At 44.9% G+C, this 20,798-nt stretch overlaps 1 protein-coding gene across 5 annotated transcripts in view; it reads right to left on the reverse strand.

Moving 5' to 3' along the window:
• Positions 1 to 20,571, reverse strand: part of CARMIL1 (capping protein regulator and myosin 1 linker 1) — a gene marked incomplete at its 5' end in the record, with an annotated part of 333,278 nt that extends 312,707 nt beyond the window's left edge. For all 5 annotated transcript variants that reach the window (XM_084228463.1, XM_084228462.1, XM_084228460.1 and 2 more), the window contains 2 exons: positions 16,307 to 16,404; positions 20,532 to 20,571. In XM_084228463.1, the coding sequence (XP_084084589.1) occupies positions 16,307 to 16,404; positions 20,532 to 20,571 (138 nt within the window). The remainder of the gene's footprint in view (positions 1 to 16,306; positions 16,405 to 20,531) is intronic.
• Between the last annotated feature and the right edge of the window lie 227 nt (positions 20,572 to 20,798).

Raw genomic sequence — 20,798 nt, forward strand, 5'->3', positions numbered from 1 at the left:
AGATGATGAGGTCTCCAGTGCTTTCTACTCTTCAGGGTTGATTCTGCCTTGATTGTAGAGAAGAATTGTACCACTTTTTTGATGTTTCTGGCTTGGAGTAGGAGAGGTGAGGTCAAGAGTTCTGTTTGATGAGGGAGCCCTGATCCCGCTTTGCAATCTTTTTTAAAAATTATTTTTGCATAGAAGAACTGGTATGTAGGCCACAGATGCTAGGGAATGAGAGGATTCACCAGAGACGGAGTGGAAACAGAACAGGCAGACTGACTGAAATACACTGCTGTGGAGAGCAGCGGGCGAGTCAGGAGAGGTCTGCTGCGCCATGTGGGTAGCTCCCTGGCTGGGGATCAAAGTCATGCTGCAGTGGCTGGGAATAGCTTCATAGTGCTGCATCTTAACCCCGTGCACTGCCAGGTAAGTCCCATTAGCATTCTGCTGTCAACACACACCCAATGGATTCTTTCAGGGCACACGGAGTAGACCCAGACTGAGGCTGCCTCAGTCAGTGAAGGTCTCCCAGAAGGACACGTAGAGAGGTGAGCCGAGTAGAAGCCCTGTCAGCAATGACCAAATTGGCCCTTGTGGAAACCTGAAAAAGGCTGTTTTCTAAATATACTTGTTAACATGATCTATTCCCTGAACTCAACTGGAGGGGCCACGCTTTTCAAAGCAGCTATTCAGGGCTTGCCACCCTCTTCTGCTTCTACTGCTCTTACTACAACTGGCTCATTAGCAGCCTCTTCACGCTTCCTGGCTTCTGTTTATACAAGAGCTTTTACTGCCTCATGCCTTCTGCTTACTTCTCATTTCTGTGACTCTCTGTGCCTCGGACTCCCCGACTCCCAACAGGAAAAATCTCTCTGTCCAAAACAGATCAGCCCTGGTGGGCAGAGCTGTGAAGTACAAGCTGTTCACTGGCCCAAAGATGCTTTTCTGGGGGCCAGGCACCACCACCCCCAGTTCAATCAGATGTGGCCATGGTGTGGGGCCTCAAGTAGCAAGCACAGAGATGCTGACAAAAGGAAACCCTCAAACGGAAGCTGCAGGGGTGGCAGGCTCTTGGAGAGGGCCAGTATGATCAGCAGGTACTTAGCATGACCTTCATAAAAGGCCTTTCCTAAGCAGACTGCAAACTTCTGTATAGGGTAGGTTAGGCTTGCTTCTCAATCAGCTTTATTCCATGGTCTCTATTCGGAGTCTAAGAAGCTGATCCAGTGCCTCTCATGTCAGGAAGTGCATCAAAATCACTTGCAGGGCTTGTTAAAACAGATTTCTGGGACCCACCCCCAGAGATTCTGAATTCTGACTCAGAAGCTCTGGATGGGACCCTATGAATTTGCATAATGTTGCGGTTCTCAGGACCACTCATGGAGACCCCCTAGTGAAACCTTCTTGGTATCTTAAGACAAATTTCTATTAGGTTCAATCTCTCATTTTTGTTATATATCAAGCTAGGTATGTAAATACTTACAAAATAAATATTTCAAATGCATCTCGAATTTAGGTAAATTGACCATAACTATAGTAAAGAACTCTAAATTTCTGAACTGAGATAGAAATCGAATAGTATGAATAACTAGGTATGCACCTGCTCTCTGGGGCAGTTCTACCACCCCGAAAACATCTGACCATGGCTAGAGACATTTTTCATTGTCAGACCTGTCATCTAGGAGGCGAAGGTTGGTCAAGTTATTAAATATCCTATAATGCACAGCAGCCCCAACAGCAAAGAATCACATGGCTCAAACTGTTCACAGTGCTGGGCCTCCCCGGTGGCGCAGCGGTTGAGCGCTGGGTTGCGAAGCTGCCCACGGCCTCTGCGGCGCCGGTTTGATCCCCGGCTGCTCCCCGGCCACCAGAGGAGGGTCCCACATGGCACGCAGACCTCTCCTGCCGCCCGCTGCTCCCCTCAGCAGTGTACTTCGGCCCTTCTGCCTGCTCTGCTCCCCACTCTGGCTCTGGTGAATTCTCTCACCCTCCCGCGCTTCTGACTGTACCCAGTGCATGTATAAAAACAAAACAAAACAAAACAAAAACAAAACAAATAAATAAATAAAAAATTAAAAAAAAACTGTTCACAGTGCTGAGGTTGCCAGATCCTGTTGTAAAGACTGTTTAGAAGGCAGGAGCCTGACATGGCCAGCAACTCACGAGTGTGGGAAGGTAGAGATCCATGAACCCATATAATACCCTTACCATAATGGGGCAGTCATAATTGCAATGTAAGAGGAAGCGACCCGAGTGAGGCCCCAAGACCAAGCAGCAGCATCCACAAAGACCAAAAAGTGCCCTATGGGGATGAACAGGAGCCAACTACTGACTTTTGGGTTTTTTTTTGAAGTTTGAGAAACTTAGATGTAAAAGTGGGTTTAGGCATTTCTGAACACATTGGGATTTGCAGCAGAAAAAAAGAAGCACCCACAGTAGCACACAGTACTGTCTTCAGCGTGCTCCACAATGTCCTTCAACCCCTTCCTGTAAGATTTTTCCAAAGCAATACACCCCCTTTAATTGCAGCAGAGTGAAACATCCTAAACCATTTCTACTGACAGTTGATCCTGGCTTAAAATAGCTCTGGGCAGAGAAAAGATTGAAACGACTATCTCGCACAGGGTCGGGAAGAGTTGTATCAAATGGAAGCAATTCTTTTGCACTGTTTATATAAGCCACGTTGGAGCCATCTGTGACGATACACGTACAATCAGATGCTTATCATCCCAGCATTCAGCACCCTCACGACAGTCACAAGAGGGTTTACTCTCTGCCAAACACTATTTAAAATATTGTATAGGCAATACCTCATTTAATTTTCAAAATGAATCCACCAAGTAGGGTCAATAATTACATCCATTTTCCAATGAGGAATGTGAGGCTGAGAGAGGTTAAATAACTTGCCCAAGATTACAGAGTGGCAGTCAGCACTGTCAGCATTTAAACCAGCCTGGCTGACGTAATGACAAAGAGAAAGTTGATAAAGGCACGGGAAGTCTGAAATGTCAGTGTAGACTTTTAAAAAAGCCATTGCTGAAGGGCCTCCCTGGTGGTGCAAGGGGTTAAGCACAGCATGATGAAGCTATCAGCAACCTCTGCAGCAAGAGTTCTATCCCCCGCCAGGGAGCTACCCACATAGCACAGCAGACCTCTCCTGTCTCACCTCCTGTTCCCCTCAGCAGTGTGTTTCAGTCAGTCTGCATGTTCTGCTCCCCACTCTGTTTCTGATGAATCCTCTCACCCCCTGCATCTCTGGCCTGTATCCCAGGACTCATTTGCATAAATAAATAAATCTTTAAAAAAAAGCCATTGCTGAATGAAAGGCTAAACGTACCACAAGCATCAGTCTCTGGAATATGCAAAAGCAGAGCCCTACTCCCACTATACCCACAGAACACAGGAGCTGACTGAGTCCACTTCCTCCACATAATGTGGCTGACACCCTCTGTTCAGCACCACGGACAATCACATCTGTCAAGAGTTAAGGCAGATGCCACTTTCATTAAATCTCTGCAGCAAGAACACGCAAATGAGACGAGGCCTATAAACTCGAAGTGACAAGGTACTAATAGCCTCTCCTTTTCCTCAGCTGCTTTGTTAACAAGCAACACTGGACAGAAACGACTGGATCAACTTCTTGCATCCAGACTTTGCTGGAAAAGACAAATAATCGAACAGAGAAAAACCAGCACGCTCCCCACAGTGACGACTTAGAGTTTAAAATGCAGAGGGTTAAGTGCTATTGAAACTCCAAAATTTTTTTCTAGACAGGCAGACTGGTGAAAAGGAAACAGTTCCCAGAACTTCACAGTTAATTCACAAATGATACATTTTTTTAAATATTTATTTAGTTATTTATACAAGAACCGGGGAACAGGCCGATGTGCAAGAGGGTGAGAGGATTCACCAGAGACAGAGCAGGGAACAGAACAGGCAGACTGACGAAATACACTGCTGAGGGGAGCAGTGGGCGAGACAGGAGAGTTCTGCCCTACCATGTGCACAGCTCTGAGGCCGGCAGGGATTGAACCGGCACTGCAGAGGCTGCGGACAGCTTCACAGCGCTTCGTTCAACTGCCTGTGCCACCAGGGGAGGCCCTTATAAATGATACATTTTGAAGGGTCATGAAAGACCTAATGAAGGAGCCAGAGCTGAAGAAACTTCAGCGAAAACATCCTCACAAAGCAGCCAAATGTTGGACTAAATCATTCTCCACAGGCCAATTAGGTTTTCATGGACACAAGTAGCGCCTGTGATTCAGTGATAAGGTTGTACAAAAAGTGACCGAAACAGCAACATGTTTGCTCTCCCAAGGATAGAGGCAAAGAATAGAACCTGTTGATATGAAAAAAGGAAAGAAGCTGAATGTTCCAGAAAGCCAAGGACAGGCACTTCTCTCCAGATCCCGGCTGTGTTCTCATCCTACCAGACATGATACAATCACTTTTTTTAGGACAGAAGGATCAGGAAACTGAAAATGTCCCCTGATAACACCTCAGCAACCAGCCTGGGTTTCTCGGGTCATGCTTTAGCCCAGATTCTACAAGAGCACGGGGCAGGGGAGTAGGGATCCAAGCAGCAAAGAGACCATCTTCGCTCTTGCAAGGTCTCTGAAATCTCAGGAACTTCCCCGCATCTGGCTCTCTGGTTTTTCCTTGTCTCTTCCACAAAGTGGTCAAGAACTGTAATGCCATGGTTGGAAGGGCTCTTGCGTGCTTGTTTTCTTAGGCAGCCAAGAAAGGGGGTCTCCTGAGAAGCCTCATTCTATCTGCCAGTGTGGAAAGGAAAGGCCACAAGCAACATGGTTCAATGTGGTGGCTTTGAGGGGACAGACATGCAGGCTGAACCCTGGAGAGGGCAGCAAGGAAAATGGGGCCCCGTGAGAATTTGCTCACTAGGAGAGAGCCTCATCCTGCAGACACACCCCCTGATTGGGGAGGAGGAAAATTTTCGGTGAGGAAGATGGGAGTGTGGTGTGGATAGAGGACGCCACAGCCCAGGTGGACCGGGAAGGGCCAATGTAAAACATTTACTGTGAGCTGCACAGGTAAAGTAAATTGCCCTCAGAAACATCTGGGAGGAAAAATAATGTTTCCTTTCATTATATTAAAATCTCTTCTGGGCCTCCCTGGTGGTACAGGGGTTAAGCACAGCACTGTGAAGCTGTCCGCAGCTCTGCAAGCTCGAGTTCGATCCCCAGCCAGGGAGCTACCCACATGGCACAGCAGACGCCTCCTGACTCACCCGCTGCTCCCTTAAGCAGTGTATTTCAGTAGATCTGCCTGTTCTGCCCCACTCTGTCTCTGGTGAATCCTCTCACCCACTGTACCCTGGCCTGTACCCCAGTTCTTGTATGCATAAATAAATCTTTTAAAAAAATTAAAATTTAAAAAATCAATAAAATCTCTTCTAAGGACTCACTATACCCACATATTAGCTTAGGAGTCTTAATGACATTTTGAACTACATTTCATTGAGTGAAAGTGCTATGTTCCTTATCATCTGCAAATCTGCTCAAGTACCATTTATCACAGCATTTCAAAGACCCAGGGTAAGAAAGTTCCCGAACAAGGGCAAAGATCAAAGATCTAAGTTTCATAATACAGCCTCATATTCTGCTAGGTTGGCCAAAGAAAAGAACTATGGATGCTTCAACAGAGGCCAAGATGGCAGACGGTGCTGATGAAGAGCTGGGGTGCAGGAACCCACGGGCAGCCCCCACTAAGCACAGGTGCTGCACGACTTCTCTATGCCTGCAAACACACTGCAGAAGACACTACACCCAGCCAGGTAGATCTGAAAGGACCCTTCATGGCAAGAAAAAGCAGACCTTTGGGCCTGATGTCCAAGAAACACTGGCGTAAGAAATAGGACAGGAACAAAGAAAACATGTCCTTCTAATGAGGAGATCTTTTTAAAGACAACAAAATTGACATGAGCAAGGCAATGATTCTCTGTTGAGACTTCCTGAATAACAATCAGGTAAAAAGGACTATGAGGTGAACAGTTCCATGTCCAAGAATTTATCAAAGAGAAATAAATATTTGAAGCAGCCTAAATATCTGACAATTCGTGTAAATAATGGTATACCGCTATAGTGAATTAACAAAATGCCACACAGAAAATCAAAACATACATGCATATATATTCTGGTCATGGAAAGCTTTGGCCTCAAAAATTAAATTTTCAAAGTAAATTATTAAAAATTAGCTGTGACTCCATTTTGAAATTATATCATGTATTTATTATGTCTGTTCATATAGAAAAAACATTAAAAATATTATTGATATTTTTCCAATGAGTACCGCTGAATTGATACGACTAGGTGATGCTTCTTTTGCTTAGGCTTTTTTAGTCATGCAAATAGCACAGATACAGTCAAATTTAGAAGCAAGAAGAAACCCTTTTAATGCCCAAGCAATGTGGAGCTGAGCTCTTCAATGGGCAGATTAGATCAATGATTTCTGCAAGGTCTGGAGGAAGACATTCTGTGATCCCCACACTGAACCCCCTTTCAGAGGCAAAATCCACAGAAGCCCATTAACAACTCACAGACTGGCTGTCTGATCTAGTTTAACAGTGTCTGCTGAACTGATCCCCAAACACCTGCAGTTTAAAAGGCTCATTGACAATGTGGGATGATTACAAAGGAAAGTGATCAGGACAGCGGGCTCTCAGGAGGAAGCTGGCGGAAGCCTGCATACTTAGCCTAAGGATAAAAGACCAAGGAAAAACTAGTTCACCATCTTCAAACACTTAAACAGCACATGAGCAAGAGGGAGCAAAGCTGTTCTGTGATGTTCTAGCAGACTACTCGAGAATGAATGCTGAATAGAGTCCATCCAATGGAAGATGCAGATTCCAATCCAAACCAAATCTCCAAGGCTTTCGGAGACTCCTGCTTTCCCCAGCATCAGCAGCAGTAAAGCAAAAAAGGGGATACCCAGGGCCTCCCTGGTGGCGCAAGGGGTTAAGCACAGCACTGTGAAGCTATCTGCAGCCTCTGCAGCACAAGTTTGATCCCAGGTCGGCCACATGGGAGCTACCCACATGGTGCAGCAGACCTCTCCAGTCTCGCCCACCGCTCCCCTCAGCAGTGTATTTCATCAGTTTGCCTGTTCTGTTCCCCACTCTGTCTCTGGTGAATCCTCTCACCCCCACCACTCGCACCTCTGACCTGTACACCAGTTCTTGCATGCATAAATAAATAAATCTTTTTTAAAAGTTGGGGGGAGATACCCAGCTAGCAAGGATGCTACAGAGGAAACTTCTCATAGACCAGGATGACTGGCTAGACAGCCAGTAAGAGCCTTCCAGACCCAAGATTCCCTGGGCCCAGCCAAGGAGGACAAGGTCTGAACAACCTTGCTAGAATCAAGCTGTCCACACCAGATCCTGTCTGGTGGACATGCGGGCTAATCCCAATCAAGACCCACAAACGTGGCCTAAGACTCCAAGGCACTGGGATTGGCAGGGAATAGACACAGTAGCCTCCTTACCAGGAACTAAACACACTCACCTCATACCCTTGCCACAGGTTGGAGAGCTCTGGGTCGAGCTCAGGGCATTTGCAGATCCCTGCTTCTATCTCCAAGAGGCCTGCTGTGCACCTTCTCACTGCTAGGGAGGCCAAGATGCACTGCGCAGAGTTTATGAAGGGGTAACTAATGTTTTCAAAAAGAAAAACTCTCTCCCAAACAACAAAGATGAGGAAAAGGACCCAGTGGGCAAAACAGATTGTTTTACACACACACACACACACACACACACATGAACAGGCACACACACATAGCATCCTTCCTCATCCCTTACCCTCTTTTATCAGAATGAGAGAGAGATCAGGAACAAAGATTTAAGCAATATGCCCCCTATAGATCAGCCCAAAGTCGTCTACTCTACAGACAATGAGCATTTTAAAAAGAATAGGATTGGGGATGGGGGTGGAGGGAATCTTCTAAGCTTGCATTTCATTAAAATGCAAATTTTAGTTGCATTTTTCAATCTACTTTAACAATAGATATTAACAGCATGTGGAATGGAATGAAACACAATGGTGTTACAGTAACTTTTTTTTTTTACCAAAGTCTTTCTGTTTTGCTTTCACTGTAACTATTTTATAACTGAAAAAAGAGCCCTTCCTATTCAGCCCTTCACATTTTGGTTAGATTCCCTGGCTCCTCGATTTCCACAAAGCCCCTTTCATTGCACTCCCTTACTGCCCTCCTGTGTCCCTCCCCTGCCCGGGTGTACCTACCAGCCCTGGTCTCAGAGTGGCTAAATCCCAGAGGTTAGAAAACAGTATCTTTTTAAGAACAATGAAAAGTTACACCAAGGCTGGTATAAGCTCAACTGCTTCTTGCCCAAGGTCATTTGACTCGCCAGTCCTAACTGCAGAAGGAAACTGGGGCAGTCACAGAGGGGAGTAGAATGCAAACCCAGCTCAGGTAACAGTTCAGCTTGGCCAGAACTACCTGCTGGAAACCTGTGCCCAGTGCCAGATCCTGCCTCCAACCACCTGCCCAGATCGGTTCTAACGCCCTGATCAGTTCTGAGTTGGGGTCAGTTCTCCAGCATGCCAACATGGATTCTTTTCTTTTACATTTCCCAGAACGTCCGCCATGATCCCTGGCAGCAGGCGCCTGCTGATTGCCACTCCTGAAGACCATTTCAGTGCTGTGGCCATTTTCAAAAGCTCTCTTTTCTCCAGTGCTGTAACTTCACCCAGGTGTTTTGAAAATTACCTATGCACTGAATTGTAAGTGATCCTTAAAAGTTGAGACTCCTAATGGGACCACAAAGAGAACTGTTCAAATTACCCAACAACTGGTACAAGGGCCTCTTGTAGAGGGAAGTAACCTGGAGGCCCAAAACGACTTTGCAACAGTGTTCTTCAAAGTTGTTGCACTCCACAAACATCTGACGGAAATTTCATGGTTTTGTGTATTTTAACTACTGGAATCAAACATCAACACATACATTCGAATGTGTTACACCAAACTGAACATGCTGGAGATCAACAATGAGCTCAGTTGTGCTGCCAGGATCACCCACTTCTGTGTAGAACTCAGAATAAAGCATCTCCTGCCAGCTCTATTTACTTGGAAAGTATCCTGGTATGGCAAACTGTGATATATGTACTACTAAACTGATGAATAGACTGACTCTCAATAGTGTGAGTATAGTCTAATTTATGTTCATTGCAACAGCCTTACTAAAAATCTGAGTTTACATGACTGTGGATTTTCTTAAATTTATTTTATTTATTTATGCATTCAAGAACTGGGGTGCAGTCCAGATGTGCAGGCAGTGGGGAGCAGAACAGGCAGACTGACTGAAATACACTGCTGAGGGGAACAGCGGGCAAAGCAGGAGGCGTCTGCTGTGCCACGTGGGTCACCTCCCTGGCTGGGGGTCTAACTCCTGCTGCAATGGCTGCGGATAGCTTCATAGTGTTGTGACTTAACCCCTTGCACCACCGGGAAGGACCCTATCAAAATATTTTAAGGATCTATGTTACCCAAACTAATATCCTCTGCTTTTCAATATTTTTAACATTAACCTACAACTTACAAATATTCCAATCAAGCCTCATTAAGATGCTCAAAAGCTATAAATAAATAGCCAAACAAAAGAAAATGTGTTAAAGAGGTTCAGCGATGAACTTAAGATGCAAATCAAATATTGATTTATAATGATGCACAACTGCAATTTATATGAGGTTATAATGTTACTTCAATAAAAAAAATTAAAGAAATGAATGATGAAGGAACTCTTTTAAAGGGAATAGGTAAAAAAAAACAGCCAATTTCATGCTATTTCCTCTACCTGTTCAGCCTAAAGAAGTCCTGCTTCTGGCCCATTTTATGAGGGGTATGGAAGAACAAGTGTTGCAAAGATAATAGAAGCCAAATTCCAAAATGAGACAGAGAAAACAGAGCTGAGAACAGGAACGACCTTCCACACACATCGGAGGCCGCATTCCTTTCCCCCAGACAAGCAACAGCAGAAGTGTGGGTGGGAAGAAGTCACTAGGGACCTGGCTTCCTCCTGGTAATAATTTTCTTCCAACCATTAGTCCTCAAGAAAAAAAAGATGAAGGGAAAAAAAAAAAAAAAACCCAGCCTAGGCAATACCAAATGCTGCCAAGTTTTGGACTGAGAGAGCCTAGATCGCCAGGCAGTGCTGGTGGGAACACACAATGATGCAGCCACTCTGGAAACAGTGTGCCAGCTTCTTAGGAAATTCAACAGGCAGTTCTGATGCAAACCTGCAATGGCACGCCTTGGCATTTATCGGGGAGAAATGAAAACTTCTGTTCGCACATCCAAGCTCTAACCAAATGTTTCTATCAGTTTCCTCCCTAAAAGCCCCAAACTAGAAACAACCCACAAGTCCATCGAGTGAGTAAACAAAGGAGACATCCGTACTTACCTGAGAGAGAGAGAGAGAGAGAGAGAGAGAAGAGGGGAGAGAGAAGAGAGAGAAGAGAAGAGAAGAGAAGAGAAGAGAAGAGAAGAGAAGAGAAGAGAAGAGAAGAGAAGAGAAGAGAAGAGAAGAGAAGAGAAGAGAAGAGAAGAGAAGAGAAGAGAAGAGAAGAGAAGAGAAGAGAAGAGAAGAGAAGAGAAGAGAAGAGAAGAGAAGAGAAGAGAAGAGAAGGAACAATGGATACACACAAAATCCTGGAGGGCCCCCCAGGAAATTATTCAACATGGGAAAAAGCCAATCCCCAAAAGGCAACTAGAAATGGAGAACAGATTGGAGGCTACAGGGACTAGATATGGGGGTGCAGCTATGAGGGTCAATATGAGAGGTCCTGGCAGTGATGGAAATGCCAACAGCCTGGCAGTGATGGTGCCTCCACCAACAACCTGGCTGTGCTACTGCACTACATCACTTTGCAAGACCAGAGAGACTGAATGGGGGAGCAGTGGACAAGTGCAATGTACAGCCATAATTATCAAAAAAATGAAAAGCTTGGGGGCCTCCCTGGTGGCACAAGGGGTAAGTCTCAGCACTATCAAGCTATCCCAGTCACTGCAGCAGGAGTTCCACCCCCTAGCCTACAGGGCGCAGCAGACCTCGCCTGTCTTGCCTGCTTCTCCCCTCAGCACCTCTGGCCCATACCCCAGTTCTTGCATGCATAAATAAATAAATCTTTTTTTAAAAAAAGGAAAAACTTGGGCCTCCCCAGTGGCACAGCGGTTGAACGCTGGGTTGCGAAGCTGCCCGCGGCCTCTGCGGCGCCGGTTCAATCCCCGGCTGCTCCCCGGCCACCGGAGGAGGGTCCCACATGGCGCGCAGACCTCTCCTGCCGCCCGCTGCTCCCCTCAGCAGTGTACTTCGGTCCTTCTGCCTGCTCTGCTCCCCGCTCTGGCTCTGGTGAATTCTCTCACCCTCCCGCGCTTCTGACTGTACCCAGTGCATGTATAAACAAAATGAACAAACAAACAAACAAATAAATAAATAAATAACATGCCTCTATTTTAAAAAAAAAAAAAAAAGGGAAAAACTTACCTAAAAAATATAGAAATATAAAAACACTTTTAAAACTGCAAGAGTGGGGTTAAAATTCAACAGGCAAAGGAGAAAGGAGTCTAAGAAACAGAGTCACTTCCCAATGACATCCCCGAAAGACAAAAGAGTCTCACAGCAACAGAGGAGGTGTCCCCAGGGTGCAGCCCCAGGGGACTGCACCTGCCCACAGTTCAGGGACCAAAGGAGAGCAGTGCTGTCTGTGGTGGGTGGGTCACCTCCTCCAGCTTGCTCTAACTTCTCCTGGGGCACCGGCCTGGGCCTATTTCCATTCCAGTGTTCCAGTCTGTGGACATTTAGAGTCTCTGGCCAAATAAAGGTAAGGAGGGCAGCAGACTTATCTCATTTTTAGAAATCTACTGTTTCCAGGGCCTCCCTGGTGGTGCAAGGGGGTAAGACGCAATCTATGAAGCTATCCGCAGCCTCTGCAGCACGAGTTCGATCCCTGGCCAGGGAGCTACCCACATGGCTCAGCAGACCCCTCCTGACTCACCCTCTGGCCTGTACCCCAGCTTTTGTATGCATAAATATTTTTTTAAATAAAGGAAAAAAAAGAATCTACCGTGTCCACAGGTGTGTGAATAACTGTGAAAAGCCAATGTTATAGAGAAATTGGTTTATCTTAACATCCTGATTATTAAACTTATTTCACCAAAGAACACTCTAGCTCACTCCCCAAACTCCAGCATTTCTGATTTCATGTGTCTAAAGCATACTAGTCAGTTGCACTACATTCTGCTAAAAAGGTGCTGCAAACTATAAATAAAGCTTCCGGGCCTCACGGCGACCTGTGTTCAGGCCCTGAGTCAAGAAACAGGTACTTGAGCAGCTGAAGGATCGGCCTTTCCTGTGCCACTGAGAGAACAGTATACAGCAGCCCTGGGGTTTATAATTTTTGAGTGTTGATACTATGCTAGGTATTGTGCTAAGCAGCATTTAATGATATTCCAGTTACTCTTCAAAGCAACCATTTACAATTACTGTTGTAACTCCTTTGTCATCAGAGGAGTCGAGGCTTGGCATTGCTGTGAAATAGTTGGCTGCAGTGACAACCAGGTGTGGCTCCCAGAGCTAACCACAGAGCAGCACTACTTCCCAAGAGATGGGCGGAGAAAGTTCAAGGGAAGGTTATTAGAAACAGGTGGCGAGAAGAGACCTGTTTAACCAGTCCCAACTTTCCCCCAAAGTCCAGTTGCAAGACAAAATCAAGCTTCACGCTGGCCATTCTTTGACTGGTACTCTTTGCTCCAAACATGCTTTGTACGTTTCTCGCATAGAACATGTCTCTACTCTCCCCTTTGCTAACTCCTACTCAGCCATCAGTGGTCAGCTTAAGTTTCAGGTCCTCCTGGAAGTCTTCCCCAACTCTCAGACCTGAGGTCGAGGTTCCTCCCATGGGCTGTCAGATCCCCCAATCACCCACTCATAGCACAACCTGTCCAACTATACTGTGAGTTCTGAATGCCCCGAAGTCACTGAATATATCTGTGATGCACACAGCATGTGCCTGGCACATAGCAGATATTCAATAAGTACAGAATAAATTAATGTATTAATTTAATAAATTAATATATTTATTAATCAAACACAGGGAGTACGGATCCCTCTACAGTCCAAATATCCCCAGTCAATGGCTCAAAGTTTACAACTGCTAAATAAACCAAAGGATGTCTTCTTTTTATTTTGAGCATAATGGTGAAGTAGAGAGGCTCTAAGGGAGGTAGATCTGGGTTCAAATACTGGCTCATCCCAATGACCTAATACAGGTAAATTCAGCCTCAAGGAGACTCATTTTCCTCAATGAAGATGTAACTAGTGCCCACCTCATGGGGTTGCTGCAGAATCTAACCAGGCAATGCATGGCTGAGTGGGCAGCAGAATGCCTAGCACTGGGTTGATGTTCAGTCATGAGGAGGAGGAAAATGAAGACAGATCCCCTACAAAAGATAAACTAGAAAGAGTATAGTATCAATACATAAAAAGAAGGACCCAAATAAGTCCTAAGACTCCGAGCTTTGTAAGTGGAAGGGTACCAAAAGGTGGCATTGAAAAACAGGAAAAAGAAGGCTTCTCTGGTGGTGCAAGGGGTTAAGATGCAACCTATGAAGCTATCCGCAGCCACTGCAGCACGAGTTCAATCCCCAGACAGGGAGCTACCCACATAGCTCAGCAGACCTCTCCTGTCTCACCCACTGTGTTTCAGTCAGTCCACCTGTTCTTTTCCCCACTCTGTCTCTGATGAATCCTCTCACCCTCCACACCTCTAGCCTGTATCCCAGTTCTTATATGCATAAATAAATAAATCTTTTTTTAAAAAAAGAAAAAAGAAATAAGAAATAAAAAGACATTGAAAACATTAATCCAACTCATGAATAACCTATTTTAGTGGATAGACAGCCAAGAAAAAGATCAAAAATGCAAATTATAAGATTTAATCTTCTCCCCAATGTCTTAAGTAATCGAACTTCTCTAAATGTAGAAACTCCAAAATCCAAACTGAATGGATTTAATTCATAGACCATCTTGCTCAAATTTGAAGCCTGTCAGACCCTGGATATTTATTTCTATTAATAATTCCTGCCCATGCAAGTAAGGAAGAGCCAAAACAAGTTTACATGAAGCTGCTAGAAAATGCATAGATTCCAGATTTGGGGAGATAAATGTTTACATTGAAACACATTTGAAATTTGGCTACAACTTTAATTGACTCCAGTTAATAGTAAGATGAGAAAAAAAAAACTTAACATTAAAGACAAATCACAATTAACTGCAGTTAGTACTAAGATGAGCCAAAATAAAAAAATGCATTAACCTTACAGACAAATCATAACTATTTTTAAATGGTGGTAACTTTATTATACTGGACATCTAAAACTGTCTCTGAAATTTTATTTTCTTTCCTTTGAATCTTAAATCATTTTGGTTAGAGAAACAGGGAGCATAATCTTCTGAAAAAAAGAAATTTAACTTTGCAAATTTAATCATGACAAGGGTTTATTCTTAATATGATAGTGTCCTTATCAAGTAAGAACATGGGCCATTGTGAGACTACTCTTGCAAGAATTTCTTAATATTTAAGTTGTAGAAAAGTGGGTCCATCCTGTGAAGTTACTACATGATGATTTACTTTAAAAATATAAAAAATAAATGGCAGACACAAAATTTCTTCTTTCTCCACTAAGACCTCCCCAAAAATACCATACTCCCATGATTGAACAACATGAAGTAAAACCTAACTTAAGGAAACTTAGTCTTTCTTAATGCCAAAGAAAACAGAATAATGACACCAATTACCACGGCTATTGATCATGTGAATTACACATCTACATGAGTCTTCTTTCCCATTCGAATTTCTCTGCCATTCTGAGTTACACCATAGACTACAGACCACAGACTTGTACCATAAGCCATAGACTTATACCATGACCACAGACTTATACCATATATACCACAGACTTATACTACAGACCACAGACTTATAGCATAAACCATAGACTTATACATAGACCAGAGACTTATATCACAGACCACAGACTTATACTATAGACCATAGACTTATACCATAGATCATAGACTTGCATCATAGACCACATCTTGGGGTAAATACAAATCTTGACAGAGAATAAGAAAAGATCCATTATGGCATAATCCTTCTATCTACAGGACAAGGCAGTAGGCTATTTAAAAAGTCTCAAGACATTTTATCAGAATGGTGCTTCAAATGCAGTGGTGACTTCAACTGAAGAAGCACACTACTGAAAATATTCCTTACAATGTCATACATATGCTATGATTTGTTTTCAGATACTCTGGGAACCCATCACAAGAGAATAAAATACTTTTGTAACCATGAAGCATGATGGATGTTGAAACTTTCTGTGATCATTCACAATCTATACAAATATCAAATCACTCTGGTGCACGTCTGAAGCTGTATCACGCCTCAATGCAAACAAATAATATTGGCAAAACACCAAAACTGCTGAAGCTGAAAAGCACGTAAGGTTCAACATGTTTGAAAGTTTCATGATTAAAAAGTTTAACAGAATTTTCTCTCCAACAAAAACACAAACAAGAGGTATTAGCTTCAGCTTACATTTAGATTTGCCAAAATCTCAACCTAGAAACCACTAAGATACACTAAATTGAAGGTAGAAAGGTTTCACCTCTTGAAAGATACAACACCCCCTAACAAACTGTGCCCAATAAAGTCCCAGCCCTCAGCCACCTCAAAACTCCTCTCAGAAACTGGAGGGGACCCCAAGTTCGGTCTCAGCACCAGCAGTCACTGCCCCCAGCAGGTGTTTCCCTCCAAAACACCAAAAGCCAAGGCAAGCGATAAATATTTTCTTCACATTCTCGCACCATACCTCTATGATGGCTCACATTTGAGAAAATCGGATTGAATAATTAAACTGACATGAATCTTGTAAACTCTCCCCACCAGTTCTTACAAATAAAATCATATACTCAGCCCCAACAAAGATAAGAAATAAGCTGCAAAGAACATGGAACATTGAATAACATGAACATGTGCTAAGTGAGGGTGATTACTACAACTGTAAGATCATTATAAAAACTTCAATCACACAAACATAAACGATACTCCTTTTAACTTTCAATGAACAAATACTCCAATTAATCTAAGGATCAAATGATCATCAGAACTTTGAAACAAAATATAAAAGACAGGACTAGAGCTTCATGAACATTAAGCAATCAAAACCAAGGACAGAAAAGCCCTTTTAACTGCCAAGTATTTTGTGCAAAGATGATCCCACTTACCAGCACTTTGTTCTCAACTTTGTCTCCCTTGACTTCCAACTTGACTTTCTTCTTTACTGAAATTTTAATCTTCCTGCCAATAACATCCTTGATGCTTTCTGAAAGGAAATAGTTTATCATTAGAGTCTTTTATTAATTAGGGGAAAAAAATGCCAGGGAGGAGACAGATTGGGAAGAGTATTTGGGGTGTTGTTATTGATCTTTGTCCTTTTTATTTACTTGTTTTACAAGCAGATGGTTATCAATCATCAAATCCTTAATGAATACCTACTGTGTGCTTGTACTGTGCCCTCAGGTTCTGAGGCAAATATAAAAGCATATGATATACACCAGCCCATGCAAGGAATGATACAACCTGGATGGATTGAGAAGAAAAATATCAAGAGGGCCTCCCTGGTGGCGCAGGGAGTTAAGCACAGCACGATGAAGCTATCTGCGGCCACTGCAGCACAAGTTCGATCCCCAGCCAGGGAGCTACCCACATGGCACAGCAGACCTCCCCTGTCTCACCCGCTGCTCCCCTCATCAGTGTATTTCAGTTAGTCTGAGGGGTGAGAGGATTCACCAGAGACAGTAGGGAACAGACCAGGCAGTGTGACTGAAATACACTGCTGAGGGGTACAGTGGGCGAGACAGGAGGTCTGCTGTGTCATGTGGATAGCTGGCCTGCCGGGGACTGATCTCTTGCTTGCTGCTATCAGAGACTGCTGATAGCTTCATAGTGCTGTGTTTAATCCCTTGCGCCACCAGGGAGGCCCACAGGCACCTATTCTAGAAAGGTCTCCTTAAGACTGTAGCAGAGCCTCAGAATCTTTCACCAAGACTAAGTGCGTAACCATTCATCTATCAGCATTGTGACCCCTCCAAATAACCAAAGACCATCCAAAACCACAGGGTTGGTAGCACCACTCTTGGTCTGAGTCACAATCATTGGGGCTAACTCCAAATCTTTTTTTTTTTAAGATTTATTTATTTATGCATGCAAGAATGGGGGTACAGACCAGAGGTGTGGGTGGTGAGAAGATTCACCAGAGACAGAGTGGGGAACAGAACAGGCAGACTGACTGAAATACATTGCTGAGGGGAGCAGCAGGCGAGTCAGGAGAGATCTGCTGTGCCATGTGGGTTGCTCCCTGGCTGAGGATCGAACTCATACTGCAGTGGCTGCGGTTCGCTTCATAGGTTGTGTCTTAACCCCTTGCGCCACCAGGAAGGCCCCTGACTCCAAATCTTGACAATTGTCATTCAATTCCTTTCACATTTTTTTAGTTAAACTTCTCAACACACACTGAAAGATCCAATCATCTCTATTATTCCCCTCCCCAACACACATACCAATTCTGTATTACTCTTTCCTGGAATGCCTTTCCTATTCTCTCCTGGTTATATTCTACTTATATTAAAAAAAAAAAAAAAAAGCAACACCCTCTATACTCCCACAGCTCAGCATTCTTTATAATCATTTAGGTTGATTCACATATTCTATGATTTTTGCCAGGTATTCTACTAGCGCCTGGGATAGCGGTGGCCCCCTTTAGAATTGACCATCTACTGGAGGACCAGGGTGGATGCCATTCAACAAATCTATACTCATACCCGCCCATGAGATCATGGGTGAGAAATTACCTGAGGTTTCAGGGAGAAGGAGATCCCTGAGCTGAATCCTTACAAAAACCCAACCATTGGTGTCCAAAGTATACCATAGATGTGATACCAACCACTGAGGTACAGCAGGAAAATGGAATTGTTACTTCTATTTGCAATGTCTGTTTCAGTCTGTTTTATATCACACACACTCAACAATATAGGCCTGTGGTTTAACAAATGTTTATTGTGGGGTGATCAGAAGATTCTTACTAGAAAGTGCGCCACACAGTTTAGAGCCATCAAGTTAGGGAAGCAGGAGAGCAAAGAGCCTTGTCCCCATAGAGAAGGACTTGGGGACAATGCAACACAGTGCCAGGAACAATAATGAGGTGGAGATTTGGGGGAGGGAGCCAGGGAGTGGGGACATATGATGGTGCTCACTGTACTGGGACTTCTCTGTGCAGCTTTTATCTTATCAAAAGAGGTACAGGCGCCTCCTCCCTCCCTCCCCTAAGAAGGGTAGGAAAGATTATCTGAAGATGAATTGAGAATATAAAGACTCTGGAAAGTTGTATAGCGAAAGGTTAAAAGTAGCTATGTCTGAGTGGTAATGTGGGTGTTTTATTCTCGTTCTTCTCTGTATTTACATTTTTAAATAAAAGTCTGTATTACTTTTATCATCAGAAAGATAGGCATTTTTAGTATAAGGGAATATGTTGAGGTTTGCACAAGGTTGCCATTTTGAATTGATTAGAAGGGAACTCCTGTGAGCACTTGAAATTAGAGAGCAAAGCAGGTGCGGGAATTTCCCCGACTGAGTCAGGAAAACCCTATCAGGCATATCACAAAAGCTGTGTCATCCTGCTGAAAGCTATGTTAGATGGGCAAAGCTCCATAAACACAAAAATTGCATATCCAGATAAAGTTCAATTCAACTTTGAACATACACCAAAGTATTTCTTTAGAGCAGCCTCAATATAGACCAGGTATGTGATTTCCATCCCAGCCTTCACAGATCTTTCTCTTGGGTTTAACTAATGACCTCCATTTCTCATCAGCAGGCTCAAGAACTAATTTCAAAATCTACCATCCTCTTTACTTATCCTTAGCCTTGGTCAGAGACACAAGCCCTCCCCCTAAATTCTTTCTCAGGATGGGTGGGTGGGGTGCATCTTGGGGAGGATCTGGACTTTTTCTTTACTCTTCAGGTGGCTGGGCTGTTGGAAAGGTCCGGACTTTCCAGAACCGGATGGACCACTCATTATAGCAAAGGCAGCTGATGCTTTATCTCAGGAGCTGGCTCCACAGGATTGGAGAGAGAGAAGAGGCTGGGGCTAGGATGGGTGAGGGGGGTTGTGGGGTGGGGTGGTGAAGGTTTGGTGAGACAGGAGGAGTAATTTTACACCTTAAATTCGGTTAAAGAATTAGATGCCTTTTTTAAAAAATTCAACAAAAGCAGAAGCTTCCATACAAACCTAACAGCCTCTTTACATCAACTTTTATACCTGCTGAGTTAAAAGTCACTAATGGAAGAGCAGACACAAACTCCTCCGAAGTATTGTCTACAAGCAGAAAGGCGGTGTAATTCTTCAAATGCCAGTGGTGAGAACTTCCTCTTGTCAGCACGGATTCAACATCATCTTTCTGAGCAATAGGCTGTGCAGTGTGCCAAGGATGGTACAGTCGGAATATAGGTCACTGGGGCTCCAAATATGCCCCAACACAGGCGCACATACCTTGTTACAGTACAGCTACACACACACACACACACACACACACACACACACGCTTCAACGCTGGGCTTTGGGAACTGTCCCCCACCTCATTTTAACTCTGCCTTTTAACCCTCCATATAATTAAATTAAACCCCAACACATAAAAATTCAGCAACCCCCCCTCCTGCAAAAATAAACCTCAAGGGATTCAAACAATGGGTCACCTTGCATAGGGTACCAGACAGTGGTTCCCTAAAAGATCCCGGGTGGGGGAGAATCCCTAGGTTAATTATTATTAAAATAAGGCTTTTATCATTAACCCTCAATTTCCTGGCCCGAGTTTGCGTCAGTCCTGTAACCCTTTCGCTCCCAGCTCGCCGAGCGAAGCCACGCCTTGCCAGGCTCAGTCATTACACCAGACTAGCACCCCCTCCCCCAAGACTGTCGCCAGAGGGGCCCCTTCTGCCCGGCGTCTTTTCCGGGAGGGGGTGCCTAGCATGTGCCTGAGACGACCTACTGTGCGCTCGCCAGCTGTCCTTGCGGGGGGCTCTCCAGGACTTGCCCGAGTTTGGGGCGGCGGGCTGGGCGCTCTAAAGGGTTCTCCTGGCAATCAGAACTCGCAGGACCGAGGCAACCTGCCCCCCTTCTTCCGCCAACCTGGACCCCAGGTCGCGGCGGGAGGCGGTGCCGGAGGAGGGGGCGCGGGCTGCCCCGCGGTCCTGCCCACCCGCCCTCGGCGGACTCGCTTTCCAGGCGGTCAGACACCATCAAACTTCCCGGCGCCCCCCAACGACCCGGCCCCACACCCCTCGGCCCTAAGGGGCGCCGAGACTTCGCGGGAGCGGCGGGGAGGCAGAGAAGGGGGGGGCGGAGGTGAGGAACGCGCAGAGGCAGATGGAAAATCAACAGCCGCGCACTCTTACCTATCAACTCCCTGGGCACCTCGGAGCTCTCCTCGGCCATGGTGGCGCTCGAGGTGCGCGGGGTGACTGCAGGTCCAACTCTGATGGGCGGCCCCCCGCCCTCCCCGAACCCCTCAATCTCTCAGATGCAGAGGCAGCTTGCAAAGGGGAGTAGCCAAGAAAGCGGGGGCGGAGATAGATTTCGCCGCGCCCCCGCCTCCTTCCCCCAAAAAAGAGTTGCGAAGGCGAGGTGGGTCTGCAGCGGCGGCTACATGACGCCTCCTGGCA

Source organism: Talpa europaea, assembly GCF_964194135.1.
Source record: "Talpa europaea genome assembly, chromosome: 2".
Classification (NCBI taxonomy): domain Eukaryota; kingdom Metazoa; phylum Chordata; class Mammalia; order Eulipotyphla; family Talpidae; genus Talpa; species Talpa europaea.